Source organism: Scophthalmus maximus, chromosome 10 (assembly GCF_022379125.1).
Source record: "Scophthalmus maximus strain ysfricsl-2021 chromosome 10, ASM2237912v1, whole genome shotgun sequence".
Taxonomy (NCBI): domain Eukaryota; kingdom Metazoa; phylum Chordata; class Actinopteri; order Pleuronectiformes; family Scophthalmidae; genus Scophthalmus; species Scophthalmus maximus.
Window position 1 is genome coordinate 6,050,081 of NC_061524.1, and position 18,893 is coordinate 6,068,973.

At 42.2% G+C, this 18,893-nt stretch overlaps 1 protein-coding gene across 8 annotated transcripts in view; it reads left to right on the forward strand.

Moving 5' to 3' along the window:
* Positions 1-18,893, forward strand: part of gbf1 (golgi brefeldin A resistant guanine nucleotide exchange factor 1) — a 65,524-nt gene that overhangs the window by 29,564 nt on the left and 17,067 nt on the right. For 4 of the 8 annotated variants that reach the window (XM_035605480.2, XM_035605474.2, XM_035605473.2 and 1 more), the window contains exons 4-20: positions 821-952; positions 6,623-6,741; positions 6,936-7,044; positions 7,450-7,510; positions 10,279-10,333; positions 12,937-13,078; positions 13,328-13,554; positions 14,407-14,590; positions 14,707-14,918; positions 15,086-15,139; positions 15,452-15,550; positions 15,711-15,908; positions 16,623-16,815; positions 17,074-17,211; positions 17,302-17,390; positions 17,494-17,696; positions 17,813-17,936. In XM_035605480.2, the coding sequence (XP_035461373.2) occupies positions 821-952; positions 6,623-6,741; positions 6,936-7,044; positions 7,450-7,510; positions 10,279-10,333; positions 12,937-13,078; positions 13,328-13,554; positions 14,407-14,590; positions 14,707-14,918; positions 15,086-15,139; positions 15,452-15,550; positions 15,711-15,908; positions 16,623-16,815; positions 17,074-17,211; positions 17,302-17,390; positions 17,494-17,696; positions 17,813-17,936 (2,339 nt within the window). The remainder of the gene's footprint in view (positions 1-820; positions 953-6,622; positions 6,742-6,935; positions 7,045-7,449; positions 7,511-10,278; positions 10,334-12,936; positions 13,079-13,327; positions 13,555-14,406; positions 14,591-14,706; positions 14,919-15,085; positions 15,140-15,451; positions 15,551-15,710; positions 15,909-16,622; positions 16,816-17,073; positions 17,212-17,301; positions 17,391-17,493; positions 17,697-17,812; positions 17,937-18,893) is intronic. The other 4 variants (XM_035605479.2, XM_035605481.2, XM_035605476.2 and 1 more) reach the window with 3 other exon arrangements.

Genomic DNA, 18,893 nt, shown 5'->3' on the forward strand with positions numbered 1-18,893 from the left:
AAAATAAAACACCACATGAAAAAATATTCCAACGAGCAGCAAAGCGAGAGATGCTTTGCTTTCGAAAGCGAGGCCTGAAAGTGACCTGGCCGCCGATAAAGGGACTGTGAAAATTGCCAAATTGTTTCATATTTGATTTCTAAACAAGCCGCAGGGATATTGGATATCACTCGCTAATTCGCAGCCGTCCCATGTGCTCCTTGGAAACAGGTTGGACACTCTCCTCCGTGCTTTTGATGTCCAAGTTGTTTTTTCTTGACTGCAGCGGAGCTGCTCTTAAGATAGCCCTAATCCTCTTGGTATTGCTGTGGCAAGCGCTCCTCTGGCACAACATTTCCCAGCGGCGTGCGTGACTCCACTAATTTTCCCCATTGTTGTTTTACCTGTTTTGTATTTTTGCTTCCCCTTCTTGACCCCGTTTTTTTCCTCCTCCTTGGGAGAAAGAGAGAGTAGTCAAGTCGAGGTGGATTGGCCAAAGGTGGTTTCCCAGAGTGGAATGCTGAGCAACTGATAACTGCAGCTGGGTTTGATAAACTGTAGGATTCAATAGGTAGGGCTTATGGATACTAATGCTGACGATTAGGGTTTGCTTCTGATAGCTGAAATTTTACAGAGGTCTGTTATGTAATCGCTCTTTATTTGAGATATTTATTTCACAAAATAGAAATGAATCATTATTAATTTGAACATTTCTCTTGTGGATTTGACGACGATGGAACCATAAAATGCCAACTCCAATCTCACCGTCTAAAACTGATTAGTTATGTTTCTACGATGACATATACATGACTGATTGTGTTGTGTCCCTTTATTCCTGCAGAGCTGTCAGATATTGAACCCAACCTTTTCCTGAGGCCCTTCCTAGAAGTGGTCCGCTCTGAGGACACCACAGGACCAATCACAGGCCTCGCCCTCACCTCCGTCAACAAGTTCCTATCCTATGGCCTCATCGGTAAGAGATTTTTTTTTTCATTATATTGGATTATTGTACAAAATTTCACTCTTCAAATGTTTTGTTTTCTCAAGCAGTGCACTTACCAGTGTTAAATCTGTTGAACTTCTTCGAAGGCCGACTTCACCTCTGGTAACGGAGCCTCCTCTGAACAGTTGCTGCGAACTCTACAGCTCTTATTCGTCTTGTTTTGTACATGCTAATGCCTGTGTGGCATCTCAATGTCAGAGTTTTCCGTGAGGAAGCTACAGTTTGGCCGACGCTGTTTCTCATTCGTTGTTAGGTCGTTCCAGGAATGACAGGAATGATCTTTTCTTATCTGCCGTGCAGAAAAGTTCTGCTGGCACATGGTCAGGACTTCCTGTCCTCATTAGCCTCATCATGGAAATATTGCTCCTCGTGTCTGCCAGTTGTTTTGTTAAGTATGAAATAAGCATGCATCACCAGATGTTGGTCTAAATAGCTGGGGTTGAGTCAATGTTACAGTGGTGTCAAAACAGCTGCAGCTAACAGCTAAACTAAATAAGAGGCTAAGATTATAGGGACATTGCACATTGTTATAAAAGCTGCTACTTTCAATTTCTAGGTCCTTTAAAATTATTTTTTTACTGTGTAAAGGGGGCAGTGATTGATCAATGAGAAAGATTGTTTGTTGTTGATTTTTTTGACTGCAATGGTCGGGGCTCGAACCCGCAACCTCGGGTATGTGAGCCTGACGCGCTTACCACAAGGCTAAAACCCCTGAGTCGTAACATCCGTCGCTAGCACGTGTATTAACGTGTCAATTTACTGAGCCAGGGCTGAGTCGGAAAAACCCGGCACGCACACATAGAACCGACAGCTAGCGTACCATGAGGAACTATCTGCTGAATTTTACAAAAAGTGTATTGGATTAAATTTGCCTACAGTGAGCAACCATAGGCGTTGGGATATTACATTGCGACTGAAATTTCTTGGAGATGTCACGCATGTGTACGTGACATGTTTTCTACAACAGCTCAGGGCTGAGGATGTTGTGGACGTTCCAGGAATGAAGCATCAACTCCTGCTCCTTGTATGACAGGAGCAGGAGTTGATGCTTCAAAGAGAATTGAAACCTAATCTGAAGAATGTGTCAGAAGCTCCTGGATGAAATTAAAGGGATATTATCTTATGAAAGTTTAGAATGACTGTGCATAAAATTGACATTCGGTGAGAGTTCGTTATTCTCTACTGAACAGTAATTTTAAGTTATCGGTCACATTCTTAAAAAGTGATTAATTAGCTGAAATCGTGCCCTTAATATAATGTTCAATGCCCACCTCTGGTTTCTGGTCTTAATTCAAGTGACCACAGTAATTTTATATACTTTTTTGCAGAATGTTGAACCGCAAGAGATTATTTATTGTTTAAAGATATTTATTGGAAATTGGCACTTTTTATTTGTGTATTTTCCCTTGTATGACGGCTGCATCTCAGGATGAAATATAACTTCATGAATAGGTTGGTAGATAGGAAGAATAGAAAAGACATAATAGATAAAAAATAATCCATACATCAGGAAAATAGTACTTTTAAAATGAACAAATTTATGGTTGGTGGATTGATTTGCCTGAGTTTCTTTGATACACACACACACACACACACACACACACACACACATATATATATATATATATATATATATATATATATAGCTTTGTTGATAGTTGAGTAGATGTGAGTGTGAAAAGAACAGAAAAGTACAACAACACTGATGTTGTCAAGTACTGCCATCTCCTGGCAGGGAAGAAATAGAAAAAGTTGACAACGTGTCTATAATGAACACTTTATGGCCTTCTGTTCTGGATTCAGATGGTCTTATGATTTCATTCAGAATTAGGTGTTTTTGTTTGTGCGTGCACATAGATCTTTTCAAATCGGTTTGTTTTATTTTTACCTGCAGTAAGACATGTAGTGTTTGACATGCTTCTATCAGAGGACTGAATGATTCATGTTACCAGTTTATGTCTTTCAGCAAACGATGGAGCGAGTTGAGGGTCAGTTTATGTTTTACACACATTACACTATCATTCCTCTTACAAGTAAGAAAGCAGCAGTTGTGTTCCTCTTCATCCTGGTTGCTGGTGTTGAATACGATCCTCCTCTTCAAAGTGTCACCCTGGAGATTTCCCCCCTCGTCCTGCCAACATGTCCTCTGCTGCAACTGTAACACCCTCCTCCGTTTTCCCCTTGGCTTCTACATGGACCAAACGCAAGGGAGAACGTTCTCCCTCCCTCACACACTCATTTCATTCACTCATTTCATTTAGTGTGAGGTAATTCCTCTCAATCTGTGGCCTGAGGTCTACTGGCATGGAAGGAGCGACAAACTAAGCCTCGCTGCTGACAGACATCCAGATCTCCCTTTTCCCCCTCGGGTTCCTCCTTCATTTTCCCTCTTGTTTTCTGCTGCCCAGCAGAGTCAGCAAAGCCCCTCACTGTGCTGCTTGCAGCCACATGGGTCACTTGCCCACCGAGGGGCTCAGAGCGAGGCTCAGCTGAGGCTTAGGCTTGCAGCCACTGCCAGAAGAGATGAGCTTAGAGTGCAGCTGTAGCCTGGCTGGGACTCTTAAGGTTGAATAAATTGTCATTAAAATAACAACAATAATAATAAAATGATTAGCTTGCGCGACAAAAGCGGTTCAACAAAGAAAAAAGCAACACCTCCTGCACGAACTCCACAGAAAACGAAAAAAAAACCCTGAAAAAGGACATCACAGTTGTCTCTTTTTTTCCCCATAGACAAAGGCAGCAGTCTAATGGTAAATTTCAATATATGACCTCATGATTTAAGCAGTTTATTTTGAAATAATAGGCCTCACAACAAAAAGGACCTGGTTTGGAACTTGCCATCTCACTGTTTCGGGCTTTCTTCCCACAGTCCAAAGATGAGCAGGTTAATTGGCATCAGCGCCATTATGAGCATGAATGGGCGTCTCTCTCTCTCTCTCTCTCTCTGTCTCTCTCTCTCTCTCTCTCTCTCTCTCTCTCTCCCCCTGTGTGTGTATGTGTGTGTGTTCGTGTGTGTGTGTGTGCGCGCGCGCGCGCTGTGATAGTCTTGGCGACCTCTCCAGGTTGTGCCCCCGCCTCTCGCACACTGTCACACTGGGATCGGCTCCTGCCCCCCCACGACCCTCAGTGCTATAGCTAATGGATGGATGGAATAATGGACCAAACTAAACGACAAAACTGCCGAAGCATTTTGGTGCGACGCCTCCACCGCAATACGAATGACGGCAGAAAAAGAAGTGATTTGAAAAATGTTTAATTAGATATAGCAGTGACGGTAAAATAGGGAAAATAATGATATTAAATATACTCTTTATTTAAACTCCTCCAGGTTGACACATAACATTCAGTTTACAAGTCAGAGGGATTAGTGCACCGTTTGTGTGTAAATGTAGTATAATATCCGTTGCAGCTCTGGATGAGCTTTCTAAAGTATGAGAGAATAATCTAATGTTGTCATCAGGGTCATCTTCGCCTTTATTTAATCTCCCTCTTGTGGCTCCCCTCAACTTAATGGAAACACAGCACTAAATAGTTGGCACACCCATCTAATTCAAGTCCACACAAATAAAACAAAACGAGAAAGGGATTGGAAGTTGTGAGGAAACACTCCGCTCTCAATGCTTCACCACGGCGTGTGATCTTTGGAAAAGGTGTGGCGATAAAAACACCCAACATTTCCAATCATGAAATCTGTGAAGCGTTTGCATCCCGTGTATTTTCCCCCGCGCACACTCACTGTGCAGTCTAAAGCCGGCAGCAGAGCAGCCTTCCTGAAAGATGATCTTGTGCTATTAAGAAGATGGAACAGGTGAACAAACTCATTTCCTTCTCCGACCATGGAAAATGCAGCGGCGCCCTTTGTTTGATTTCTAAAGACGTATTGGCCCTTGAGCAGCGTGCAGCTCGAGAGCTTTTTGTGTGGCGGTCGCGTTAAAAAAAAAACCCAGCCACTCTGCTCTTTCTGTTCACTCTCAATCACGGCATGTCTTTGATTTCTGTGACCAGAGTTTGATATACTTCAACTTCTTTATGTGGCAGCTGGTTCAACCCCCTATTGACTTTGCCCACATACCCTCAGGCACGTACACACATGTTGAGCCTCTCGTCTCTTTGGCGTTATTTTAACAAGCCGTCCCTCCCTCCCTCCCTCACCCGACCCCTCCTTTGGACACTGCATGTGTAGACCGTGTGCCAAGAGGAGGATTAGTGTTTTATATCACTTATGACATTCAGCCGGATCCCACTGTGGCTCCAGTTTCTCTGTCTGGCCATCGGATGTTTTCAGCGCAACCTCCACACTTGTTGTCGCCCTCGCCTCTGGAGGGACGTTGGCATTGCTGCGTCTCAACAGCCATAACCAGTTCTCAGCCATTAACCTACTTCTCCCTGAGACACTGTGAACTCCAGTTCTCCTACAACAACACTCAGTTACTGTCCCGAACAGTTGCTAGGTTTCCTCAAGTAACTTCAATTATCTAAAGTCAACTGTAACCACATGCTGAAATAGAAAGTTTTACATTAAACCGGAAGCTGCTCACATCAGTGTCCTCATGTTGACGGACTCCATTGTTGTTTTTCTCGGAAAATCTTCATCTTGCACCTCCTTTTCTCCAATTCCCCCTGCTTTCTTCCGCACCCTTCTCCCCCCCACCTCTGCTTATTAGTTAATGGATTACTGCTCCTGGGGGCGATGGGAAAGTAAAACAGGCTGGCTCCAGGCAGATAGCTGGCCAGCCGCTCAGGTTTCAAAAACACCGGCTCCTGTTGCTCTCACAGCCAGTTTGTTCCTGGCCTGCTTTTAACAAAAGACCACATTTGGTCATTAGACCCCAGGCTTTGAAAAGACAATGTGGATGCACCGCACTAGGCCCGTCTAGTTGTGTTTATTCGTCGAGCTGTTGGAGCTGTTGGTTGCTCAATTTAGTGACGATCCCTACATTCAAATACTATATCTCACTCTGCCTACATCTGAAACAGAATTGTTTTTAATGGCCAAAGTGCAGATTTCTTTGCAGATATGAAACTAAAACACTTTGACTGGGTTTTCACCACATGTAGTGCTGGTGGGTCTAGTTATACACTGCATGTTTTTTTTTACTTACATTGTATGGTGGAAATAAGTAGTCTGTCAATAGACGAAGGAGTCCTGTTCCGCTGGGAGTCTAGCGGGAGTCCACACCGCAGTCTCCTCTGAACAGATGTAGTCAACATGGCAGCTGCAGATATTAACAGGCTGTCACAGATGATCTCTTTACCTCTGATGTTGACTGAGCCTTTAATGTAATAGTACTATTGAATTGTCTGTTGTGCTGTGAGAACATGGTCACATGGTAAATTAAGTGTGTTGTGCCAATATGTGTATATAATACAGTCCTGTGTACAGCCTGCTACAAGCAGATGGAGATGAATGCGACACACGAAGATAATTGATTTCCCAGTGGCCTTTTTAATCAGTACAGTCAATCAATCAATCCAGGGCTGCAAATATTTTTCTTTTTTTGTTATCTTCTATGTTCTCATTTAATTGATTATTTGTGTAGTCAAAAAAAAAGTTCCCACAACCCATCAGCTAGTTCCCTGGTGGAGTTTGAATTTTTGTGAGTGATAAAATTGTGTTTCTTGTTGCCTCGTTCACAGATGCTAACCATGAAGCGGCAGCGGAGGCCATTGAGAACATGGCCGACGCAGTCACGCATGCGAGATTCGTGGGAACAGACCCTGCCAGTGACGAAGTTGTCCTGATGAAAATTCTACAGGTAAAATACAGCACACTCGATAGATGTTACCATACCACAGTAGGTCCAGCTCTGACATGATGATGGGCTTAAAAGGTTTTAATCCACCTGGTCGAGCCGCCTTAATAGAGCCTATGTGTTGGAAATGCTGATCTAAGATGAACTCGATTGATGAGACTGCAGATTCAAGTTCAGTTGTATTGTTGCTGTTTCAGGTTCTGAGGACTCTGCTGCTGACGCCAGTCGGAGCTCATCTGACCAACGAGTCTGTCTGTGAGATCATGCAGTCCTGCTTCAGGATTCGCTTTGAGATGCGCCTTAGTGGTGAGTCACATCCAACGGGCATGAACAATTATTTCCAACATCGAGTGATGCTGTTTTACTCCAGTCAGATCACCTTCCAGTTTCCAGTCTGGTGGTCAGGACCTCCAAATGGGTTTTTAATTTATCAAATAGTTGATGGGTCATACGATTTGTTTTGTTTTCTTTTTCTTTTTTATTTGATGGTACAATATTTCATCTTCTTACCCCTTCATGCCCCCAAAAATATTTATGTCCAACAATACTAGATAGGAAACTACCTTGGATAATACTTTATCTAATAATCCTGCATTCATTTATCTTCTAGCTTCTCCGTCTGGCTGTCTCTCCCTCTTATATAGACTCTATCTTGCTTTTTTTGTTTCACTCTGCTTGGTTCTCATGTCTGTGTCACTTCTGTTTTTGCAGAACTCCTCAGGAAATCGGCTGAACATACACTGGTTGACATGGTGCAGCTGCTGTTCTCCAGGTAAATGAGTGGGACGGTGGTGGATAAAGATTGGGAGCAGATGTGTGAAGCTTGATGAATTCTGTAGGAGGTGTGTTCTTTTACATACAGTGGCCGTAAATCGCCCAACATTCTCGCTTAAATTCACAATGGCCGTCTTCCTTTTGAGTCCCGTTTGTACATCTGGGCATAAAACATATCCCTACCAGTTTAGGTGAAACTTGCTGTGCACATCAAATATATGTGAATTATTTGAGAGAAATGGAAATAATAATTGCAACTTGGTGAGGTGCTTGGAGACAACATACCTCCGTAGAGCTTATCGCCCCATCTCCCTAGGAAGCAGAAAACCCCACAACTCTTCGAACCTCCCATTTATCCAGAGAAGCTGCAAAATTGAATGGGTTCTTCCTTGGGTCATGCTTCACCCCTCGACAAAATTTCATGGAAATCGGTTCAGAAGTTTTTCAGTAAATCCTGCTGACAAACAAACAAAAGGGCCGGGCAGAAATATAATAATGTCTCTCGCACCGGCCCTAAAAAGGACAGAAAAGTGAAGAACAATTCACTCCAAGTCTAAATATATCTCTCCACAGAAGAAAAAGAGAGGGAGGACTGCTGCTGCTGCTGCTCTCTTGTTTCACCGCGCTATCATAGATTGGAGGTTTCCTGCATATATTTGTCTCTCAGGCCTCATTATTCCCCTTAAAGCTCATGAATTTCATTTTGCCCTGTGCATAAGGTCAATGGACCACAGATTCGCTAATGTCATAACATGATTCCTCCTTTGGCATTTAGCATAAGAGCCCAACGCACGCAGGCACGCACGCACGCACGCACGCACACAAATACCATCCTGATGAATCAGAGTGCCAGTCACATTCAGTCACAGACAAAGGGATGAGCCAAGAGAGCTGCACACCGTATGATCTGCATATAGATGAAGCTGGTCTCTGCTTCAAAAGCAAAGCTCCCAGCCACATAAATACTAAGAGGCATATCCACACACTCACACACACACATGCACACACATATATTCAGAACCAGCATTGCCGGCGATGCCAGACGGAAGCAATCAGGAAAATAAGCTACAAAAAAAGCGTGTCTGCTCATCTGAATATGAAGGAGCAAACCTGGTGAACAAACACAGCTCAAAATAAAGTTATGGCGCGATTCACCTCCTATCCGAAGGTGTGCATGTCTCCACCGAGACTATTTGATGCAGGATTTGTCACAAAGTGATGGGTTATCTCCCCGTCCCTGTTTAAAGTCCAGTGTTGTTTTTTTTGCCAAGCTTGTCGCCATTCGTCTTGGCCTGTTTTAATTTATTGGCAGGACTCTTGTATGGCACCTTGTTATCACGTCCTCTCTTAAATATTTCCCGCGCAAGCATAGAAATAGCAAAGCGCCGCAGCCAATGTCGTAAACCGAGGCATCCCTGCACGTGAACAGCAAATACAAAACGTAGTGTGGGCTTTTTACTGCAATCCCTCCCGATACTGCTCGCGCACAGACAGACAGAAACACAGAAACACACGGCCCTTCATTTCATCTTGCTCATGTTCAACCCCCAGCCTCCTCACTTGTACACAAACCCTCTGAATGGGTCTGGGCCCTCCCCCCTCATCAGAGAATAATGAGCTGCCGCTCTCTTCAGCTCCTCATGAGGAGTCTTAGATTGCCTGCTGAAAGTATTAGGCATGTTAATCTGTTGGACCCACAGATCATCCAATAATCATGCCCGCAAGACAACACTCTATTAACGCCGAGTTGATGTCAGAAGGGGGCTGCTGGCTCCTTTATTTTTTGTTTGTCTGTCTGTGTGTGTGTGTGAATGGGATGACATCTCATTTTCCAGCAAAGCTTTAGAGTCCACACACACACACACACACACACACACACACACACACACACACACACACACACACACACACACACACACAGACACACACTGTCTTTGTGCGGTGCCCCTGAGAACAGCAGTGTCGCTTGCTCTTCAAATGCTGGAAACGTTTGTTTATGACTCAGGTAGAAAAATGTTGAGATTATGATTGCGATATTGCCCCTCAAGCAGCTTAGGACACGTTCTACTATCCTTTTCTACTAATTGTTTCATCTTTTTTTTTTCTTTCCAGGTTTCAGTAATAAATTAAAGGGGTGAATTTAGTATTACGCTCCTGTTAGTGTGTTGGGGGGACTCGCACCAGACAGATCTAAAAATGGTGAAAGAATGTCCAATTAATCAGTCGATCATCTTTATGTTAAATATTGTAGTAACTTATTGAACAAGCACACAAATGTGATCAACTAAGAATTTATTTATGAGATTTTTTATATAGTCTTGTAAGACATTTGCTCAGATAATATCTACACTAAAACATTTATTGTCACGGTGTCCTAAATTTCAACCCTTAAAAATTTGGATTTCAAAAGGATCTAAACAATCTGTGACTAAAGCCTTTAAACAAATTCTTCAATATTTAAATTTGCAAATGTAAAAAAAAAGAAGTAGTGACAGATTTTATGACTCTATGACCTTCTTGTGATTTTTGCCGATTATTCATTTTTTTTCCTTTTTTTCCTTTTTAAAAGTTTTGAAACTCGCTTAAAAATTCCAGACACTTGGATCAACGAAAACCCCAATTCATCGGGAAAAAACAACCCAAAATAGCAGGCATGCCTTTATGGGATTAATAAAACCAGATTGCTGATATCAGCAACTTGGTGAGTAAGAAGATTGTTTTCTCAAAGACGGCCTCCACTGAAGTGTATGTGATGTTTTCTTACAGACTCCCCCAGTTCAAGGAAGAGGCCAAGAGTTATGTGGGCGCAAACATGAAGAAGGTAACAGGACTGAGATGTTGAATGTGCTTGCTTATTGTTTTTTTTATCCCTCATTTTTACTGTCTTGGTTATTTTCTTCATTATCATTGTGTTGTTTCTTAATGATGTAATAGCATCATTTAGCTGAGTAGGAAATATGAATATGTCCTGAAAACTAAAATCAGCCACAGTATCCCTGCATGTTAGGTGAAAAAATTACCTTGATTCTGTATTATGTAATGAAGGACTCAACCCCCCCCACACCCACACACACACACACACAAATACACACACACACACACACACACACACACACACACACTTATTTCTGCCCTTTCAGTTAAATGTTCAGCTTTTGTAACATTTAATTTTTTTGGTTTCATTTGTCCATCTTTCTGTGTCTGCCTGTTTCCCTTTCCACACACTTCATTCCTGTATCCTGGACATACGGGATCTTATATGTGCAGAGCAGCTTAGATATATTTACAAGACAGAATTTCATAGAAAGGGGAAATTAAATGGTCCAAAATGACCAGCCCGTTGTCACAGTGCACCGACACAGGCAGGGTTATTACAGCGTCTTGGTACAAGTGTATGAGAGTGGCTTCCTATTGAACTATGTTGTGTGTCAGGGACACTCAAAGTTTAGGGTGATGTCAGTGCTCCATGATCATAGACATGCTTTAACCTGCAACTAAATTAAGAAAATGTTCACATCACTGGGAAATGCAGGGTATGAGTAGGTGTAATAGAAGTGGGTGAGGTGAGAGTGACGGAAATGGCTGAAATTCGTGCCGTATGAATATTCCCCTTATGCAAAAATTCCCTGTTTTGCTGTTTTTTTTTTTTTTTTTTAGCCATATTGCTATTCTTTATGTAGTATTTATATGAGACCTGGAATGTTGAGCTGGAAACAGTTGCTCCAGCAGTCGCTGCTTTTTGCATGGTCTGTCTGCACCTCCAATCACGCTGCCTGTTCATCAGCCTGCCACCCATCCTTTCATGGTCAACAAATTTAGAGCTAAGAGAGAGTGTGTGTGTGTGTGTGTGTGTGTGTGTGTGTGTGTGTGTGTGTGTGTGTGTGTGTGTGTGTGTGTGTGTGTGTGTGTGTGTGTGTGTGTGTGTGTGTGTGTGTGTGTGTGTGTGTGTGTGTGTGTGTGTGTGTGTGTGTGTGTGTGTGTGTGTGTCTCTCCATTGTGCACTATGTATGCTTGAGTGTGTTGTGTGTGGGTCCCACTGCTGACATGTTACCATCACTAATCACGGGCACCTGCCCGCTCCCCCCCTTCTCTTCTGAGGCTTACAATATCTTGTGGAAAAACAAACGAGTACAGGTAAGGAAGATGACTTCACGTATTAAGGCTGGAGAATCTCTCTCCCCTGTAACCTCCCCTACCCCATCCTTCTCTCAAGACCTCACTAACCTCCCACTCCTGCAGTCTGTACACTTGGCTAGAAGAAGGAACTTGACATTTTGCCATATTTTAAGAAATGATAATTTCATGAAAAACAACCAAGGGACCTGGTGTAGATGATTCTGGATAGTCTTTATCGTGTAGAGCATAGTTTAGTATGACAAGTTCTGTACTTGTGAGTGCTCACATTACATCTGTTATATTATTGAATTTTGTTTTGTTTTGTTCTAATTAAATCGTCCTTTTTTTTGGTTCACACCCTCATGCATATGTCTGAGCTTCTGATCATCATGCCTCCCATAAGCTTTGTCATCTGTTCCGGGATAGAGCATGCTTAGATTAGATAACAAAACAGACATAAATGAAACAGAATAGAACCAGAAGCCGCGGCTTTTCTTGGTGGAAAACATTTGTGGGCATGTGTATGCTATGCTTTTTTTTTTACCCTCCGTGCATTGTCTTATAAAATTGTGTGAAACCAAACCTGAAGTTTTATGCTGTGATCAAAAATTCTCTGTTGAAGATCGCTCAATATCTTCTCAACCTGACAACTCACTCATGTCTCAAAGAACACAGGTTACGCTGGTAAACAGAGGGGTTTAATTTTAATTCCTTTATGTGCAACTACCCTTTCTTCAGATATATTATATATTTGCTTCAGCGATTTATCCCCACGACCCTCATTATCTATACCCTTAATGGATAAACTGGTATATATAATGGATGGTTTTAATTAGCTTGTACGACAGCGTTTTTTACAGTGTAAATAAAGTGTAATAAATCAGAAACTAATATAAATGTATTTTCAGCCTCCGCTCCATATAAATTTGTTGATGCTGTGAGAAGGAAAATATGCAGCTGTTTATATGAGACAGTCCTTTATTTCAAACAGCGCTCGACTGATTTAACATTTTGCTTCTATAAACATTGTCCGGCTGATGACAGTTGGTTTAAAAAAAAAAAAAGAAGGATGAAAATCCTTGCAGCAGAACTAGAGAGATCATTTATTTTATTCTGCGCGTTATTCTTCCTTGTCATAACCTGACTCTCCGTGACCCATAATGCAATTCGACTGCCTACATCGATCGACGTGTTGGGCATGGTATGCGTGTAGTGGCTGAAGTCGTCTCCAGTGCAGAAAAGGATGAGCTGCGGAGGTGCGGTAAGCCCACTGCTCGTTCACGGCTCCGCTCCTCTTGTCTCCTGTAGTTGAAGATGCGTGCCGTGAGTGAGTCATCCAAATGGAAGAAGCAGAAGCGCTCGCCGCGGCCGCCCCGACACATGGTCCGGAGTCCCTCCGGTCAGATGGACCCGACGCAGTCCAGCACCCTCAGCAACAACAACCTTTCAGGTGAGACACACTATTGTAATAATGAACTCGATCATCATCATTGACCCCTCGATGGAGGCTGATGAAGTCCAATTCTGCTAAGAAATATGAATATCAGACATCGAAGATAGAATTGTCTAATACTTACCCTGTGTTCTGGCAACCAAATGCTTAACGAATCTCTGGTGAATCTTTTATATGCTGGTGATTTTGATGGAAGAAGCTGCAAATTTTAAAAACACGTCATTTTACCCCATTGTTTCTTGTCAGGTGGCGTCCCGTTCATTGAACAGGGCTTGTCCACCTCCTGCTTACCAGCCTCAGACAGCGCTGGCTCGTCTATTTCCAGCCCTACAACAGACAGTGGCCTGGGCACCTGCTCCAAAACCACCTCCAGAGAAGACCTGTCCGACCTGGAGCAGTGCAGCTCGTCTACAAACAACCTGTGCACCGCCAGCACGCTCCCCGGGACTGATCCTGGCTCTCCGGACGCACAGGTGGGATGTGGCAAATGCATTATTGGTTGACTTATGTATTTGCAAGTATGATGATCTCTTAATCGGTACCTAATTTTTTATTATCACTGAGGTGATGTGATGACAACTAACATCTAACAGTAAGCAATGTAGATTCTCACATTTAACTGCAACGTTGACTGTTTAATTTTCTGCTATCTGCTGTTCGTTGACTTGACGCTCCACATTCAAGAAGACTTCCTGCTTGAGATGAGCTGGATGCTTTAGAATTAAAACACCTTTGATTAATTTGATGATAACAATACTTTTTTTCATTATAACAATGAAATCTACTATATTTAAATGTATTACAATAGAATGTTATTTTAACTTTATTATTATTGGACTTTATTTAACTTTATTTACATTTCTGAGTACAGTAGTGTATTTAACTTTATTTGATTGTGTTGTAACAGTGCTGTATTTAAATTTATTATAACAACTTTATTTGTCTTTTTGTAAATTTCCAACAGTTCTTTAACCTTATATACATTTATTATAACAGTACTTTATTTAAATTTGTTACAGCTGTAGTTATTTCACTTTATTACCTCGGTACTGTATTTAACTAATAGGTAGAGGACTTCTATATTGGCCATTGACCCACTGGCCTCTCAAGTGTTAATCCTAATGACAGATTTTTCATTAGCATGGCTTTAACACCGACCCAAGAGGTTTACAGCACGATGCTGCAGAAATAAAACTGACTGACATGTGATGTGCATTCTTCTCGGGAATATGACTCATGATATGTTGATGGTGACTTCTAGTGAGATCCCGGTATGTGACTTCACGACAACTTGTGATTTGTGTTGTGTTTCCATTTGTGTCTAGTCGGAGGGCGGTCAGGTTGAACCGGCCCAGTCGGCCTCGGTGGAGTCTATCCCCGAGGTTCTGGAGGACAAAGACTCCGTTACGGAGCAGTCGGACAGCACCTCTGTCCACGACATGGAATATGTCAACCCCCGAGGTGTTCGTTTCACACAGTCCACACAGAAAGATGGTATGGATAATGAAGGTTATTGCTCTTTTTTTTTTATTGCTTCATCACGCCACAGACCATTATCATAAAAAAATCACACAAAAAGTGAGTGCATAGTTGATTTTGTCCATCCTCCTTGTTGCCTCCTTCAGGTACTTCCCTCATCCCTTATGGCCTCCCGTGTCTCAGGGAGCTCTTTCGTTTCCTGATCTCCCTGACCAACCCCCACGACCGCCACAACACTGACGCCATGATGCACATGGGCCTGCAGCTGCTGACCGTCGCACTGGAGTCCGCGCACATCGCTAACTACCAGTCGTTACTCGGACTGGTCAAAGATGAGCTCTGCAGACATCTCTTCCAGGTAGAATAGAATGTAGAAGTTTTTTGATGAGTTTTGTCTAATTCAGAAACTTCTAGAATTTGGTCATAGGGAATTTTGCTTGTAAAATTTCAATTCAGCAACTGTCTTGCGTGCATGCAATTATGCATTGGAAGCACTCATCAGCTCCCCCTCTCCCCTGCACTCAGATTCTACCTGAAGAGTCGAAGAGCACTCACAACACCTACCACCTCTTCACCCAGGCGAGACCACGCTTAAATTGAGATGATATTCTCTTACCTTTTAGGCGCCTTCAGCGTTGGTGCTCTTCGCCCAGACGAAGAAGCACCAGGTCCGCTCCAGTCCATGTCAAGCTCAGCTCGATGCCGCCAAATTTGTTAGAATTTTCAGGTTTCAGAAGGTTTTGCAGAAAGACGAGTCGTGGAAGCCGATGAGCAGTTTCAGTGGGAGTTGATTATTTCGATGTCGTTCAGCTGGGCTGATGTTCAGCTGGGCTGATGTTCAGTATCAATATTTTGATGTTTAGTTTTTGATGATTTCTGTGTGTGTTGTAGTTGCTGAGTGCCGACCGTATGAACCTGTACGCTTCCTCCGTACGACTGTGCTTCTTGCTTTTCGAAAGCATGAGACTCCATCTCAAGTTTCAGCTCGAGGTAACAAGTAATTATCAGTAACCTTTTTTTTTCCAATCAATGTGTCTTTATTTTAACCCGTCAATCGACAATCACCTACAGATTCTCATAGGTAATTCAGATTTGCTTAAAATTGATCTTGAGGGCCCATTAACCGTTACCGTGTGTGCTGAACCGGCAGATGTACCTGAAGAAACTGATGGACATCATCACAACGCCAGAGGAAGCTAAGATGCCCTACGAGATGAAGGAGATGGCTCTGGAGGCTCTGGTGCAGCTGTGGAGGATCCCAAGCTTCGTCACCGAGCTATACATCAACTACGACTGTGACTTTTACTGCTCCAATCTGTTCGAAGACCTCACCAAGCTGCTGTCCATGGTAGCCCCCCCCCCCCCTTTTGGTTCACATCTATGCATACTGATGTTAATTTTTTTTTCTTTCTTTCTTTTTTGAAATGTGTTTATTGAAAACGTCATCAATTCTTAGTTTTAGAAAGATTATGGAAAATCCCCTTTGGATATAGGCCAAACTTTAAACTAAGTGCTTTGTTTTTATGTTTTCCAAACAGTTTTTGATCATTATGGACCTTAAATAATTGACCTTCCAGTTTCTGTTTTCCCAATATTCATCACATTGGGATGTGTTGTAAAGGCAGAATTTTCTGATAAAGTTTTCAGATATTTGATCTGAAATAGTTTGTCTGTAGAAACAAGGCTGTGATTACTTCAATGATATTTCTTAAAATTGGATTATTTTTTCTTTAAAAAAAAGGTTTAATACGGTGAAAAATGCAGGAACAGTTTTTTCAAGTTTAATTTTATGATACATAACTATTTTTCCTTAGGTAAAAGCTATTTAAGAAGACTTTATTTTTCTTTGTTAGACAGCAAATATCAAATAAAAATCCAGGTTCAATAGTATTGACTATCAGACAAACTCTTAACATCAAAATATCATTCTGTCTCAAATAAAAAGCCATTTGTCTTGTTTTTGTTTTTGGCCTCTAATGGTGCTTATATCTCAAATTTATACCGAAATTCCGCTGTTTTTTAAAATTTTTTTAATGGAAAAAATGTTTGCCTCTTGCTCCAGAATGCGTTCCCGGTGTCGGGGCAGCTCTACACCACCCACCTCCTGTCGCTGGAGGCTCTCCTCACAGTGATTGACAGCACTGAAGCCTACTGCCAGGCCAAAGTGCTCAACAGCACTGCTCAACAAGAGCAGTCAGAGACACTGGCGGCAGATGAAGATGGCTCAACCAAAAGCGGAGCAGACACTACAGCTGGTACACACACACACACACACACACACACACACACACACACACCTATGCACACATCTATGCACACATCTATGCACACATCAGGCTGTGACCTTATAGACGATTGACTGAACCTTTTTCTTTCATATTTATCCCTGTTTCCTCCTTCTTAAAACAAGAATAAGACATTATTAGTATTTAGTAGTATTATTGATAAATTGTTATTAATTAGCTATTTTCCCTTTAAGATGCTGAACATAAGACAATTCCTTCTCTTTCCAGATGTTAACAGAGTGGGCAGTATGAATGGTATGAGTCCTCCACAAGCTGAGAATGCACCAGCATCTCCACCAACCAGTGGACACCTGATGGCAGAGAAGATGAAACTGGGCAGACAGGACCTAGGAGACAATGACGCTGGTAAGACTTGAATATTAAATCAACGTTTAACTTTGAAATCTTCCTGACCACTGGAAGCTGAATCTGATTTAAATTCATCCTTTTGTGCAGCTGAGAAGAGAGCACCGAAGAAGCCTCAGCGTTTCTCGTCGTATTTGCCAGATTCCCAGGAATTGATGGATATCAGAACAAAAAAGAAGGTGAGTGGTAGGGATTTGACCTGGCTTTGTTGTAACATTACACATCAACAGCCAGTTAATTAAAATCTACAACTTAAAGCTGAGTTTCTTGTCGTGCGTCCAGCTGCTGATCACAGGCACAGAGCAGTTTAACCAGAAGCCCAAGAAGGGAATCCAGTTCCTGCAGGAGAAAGGCCTCCTCAGTAGCCCCATGGACAACAACCAGGTGGCCCAGTGGCTCAGAGAAAACCCCCGACTGAACAAAAACATGATTGGTGAATACGTCAGCGACCGCAAGCACATGGACCTCCTGGACAGCTTTGTGAAGTAGGGAGACATTCAGAAACATATTGGTTATTTGTTGTTCATTTAAATTTTAATGTTTCAAGTTTTTAGTGTTTAGATCACTGAGCTTGTTTAACTAAGTTGATTCTTTTTCATAGCACATTCGGCTTCCAGGGGCTTCGTATTGATGAGGCACTGCGGCTCTACCTGGAGGCCTTCAGACTACCTGGAGAGGCTCCTGTCATCCAGAGACTCCTGGAAACCTTCACTGACAACTGGCATGTAAGTCACAGTTCCCGATTTTCTGAAGAAAAAATGTCTTGACAGCAGCATTTTGACTTTCAGGTTAATATAGAGCATCTGCTTATTCACTTATCCAATCAGCCAATCATGTGGCAGCTGTGCTAATGCATTAGATGCTGCGGACACAGGTCAGGATCTTCGATTAATGTTCACATCAAACATCATGGATATAATATGATATTGAAAGACATAATCAGTTGAATTTATTTACCATACATTGTTCCTGGTATTTGCCATTTGGACAATACATGAAAGTTGCTGAAAATTCAAGATGGCCACCATTTTTCAAGATGGCGGTCATGACTGGCATGAGAATTGTAATTGCAATAAAATTGTGTAGAAGTCTGATATGGATGGTCACATAACTTTGAAGGTCTGTCACAAAAAAAATTATTCCAATTATAAATCAGATCCATAAACACAAATAACACAATGTAGAAGTAGTTGACAATGTATGGACGCGTATGACAGCAGGCGTTAACACCCTGGACAGTGTTCTCGTCTTGTTGTGCATTTATAAAGGATTTTTCTTCACTTGCACAGTCTCTTATTCACTCTAAATTCACCTTAATCTAAACTGCAGCTCTCAATCAGCTCTGACTGAAGTTTGAACCAATCGGACATGACACGCAATTTGTCCAAATGTATTCTTATAACGATTGTCCGCCCAGGGCTTGCTACTGTCCTTAATTTTTCGTAGAAAAACAATCCCTGCTGGCTTTACTAATATTTCAAGAGGGCGTGCAGTGGGTCAAGCTGATAGTGTGCGCCCTCTGCTGGAAACGAGGCAAACTACCTCAGATGGTCTCATTACGCTTCTAGACTGTATATTTTGAATTTGAAACGGTCGGTACAGTTCTAATATGAACTTTTCCATCTATGTTTGAATTAATATTTGAATTCCGAATAAAAGATGACAGCTGCAGCCACAGGTTT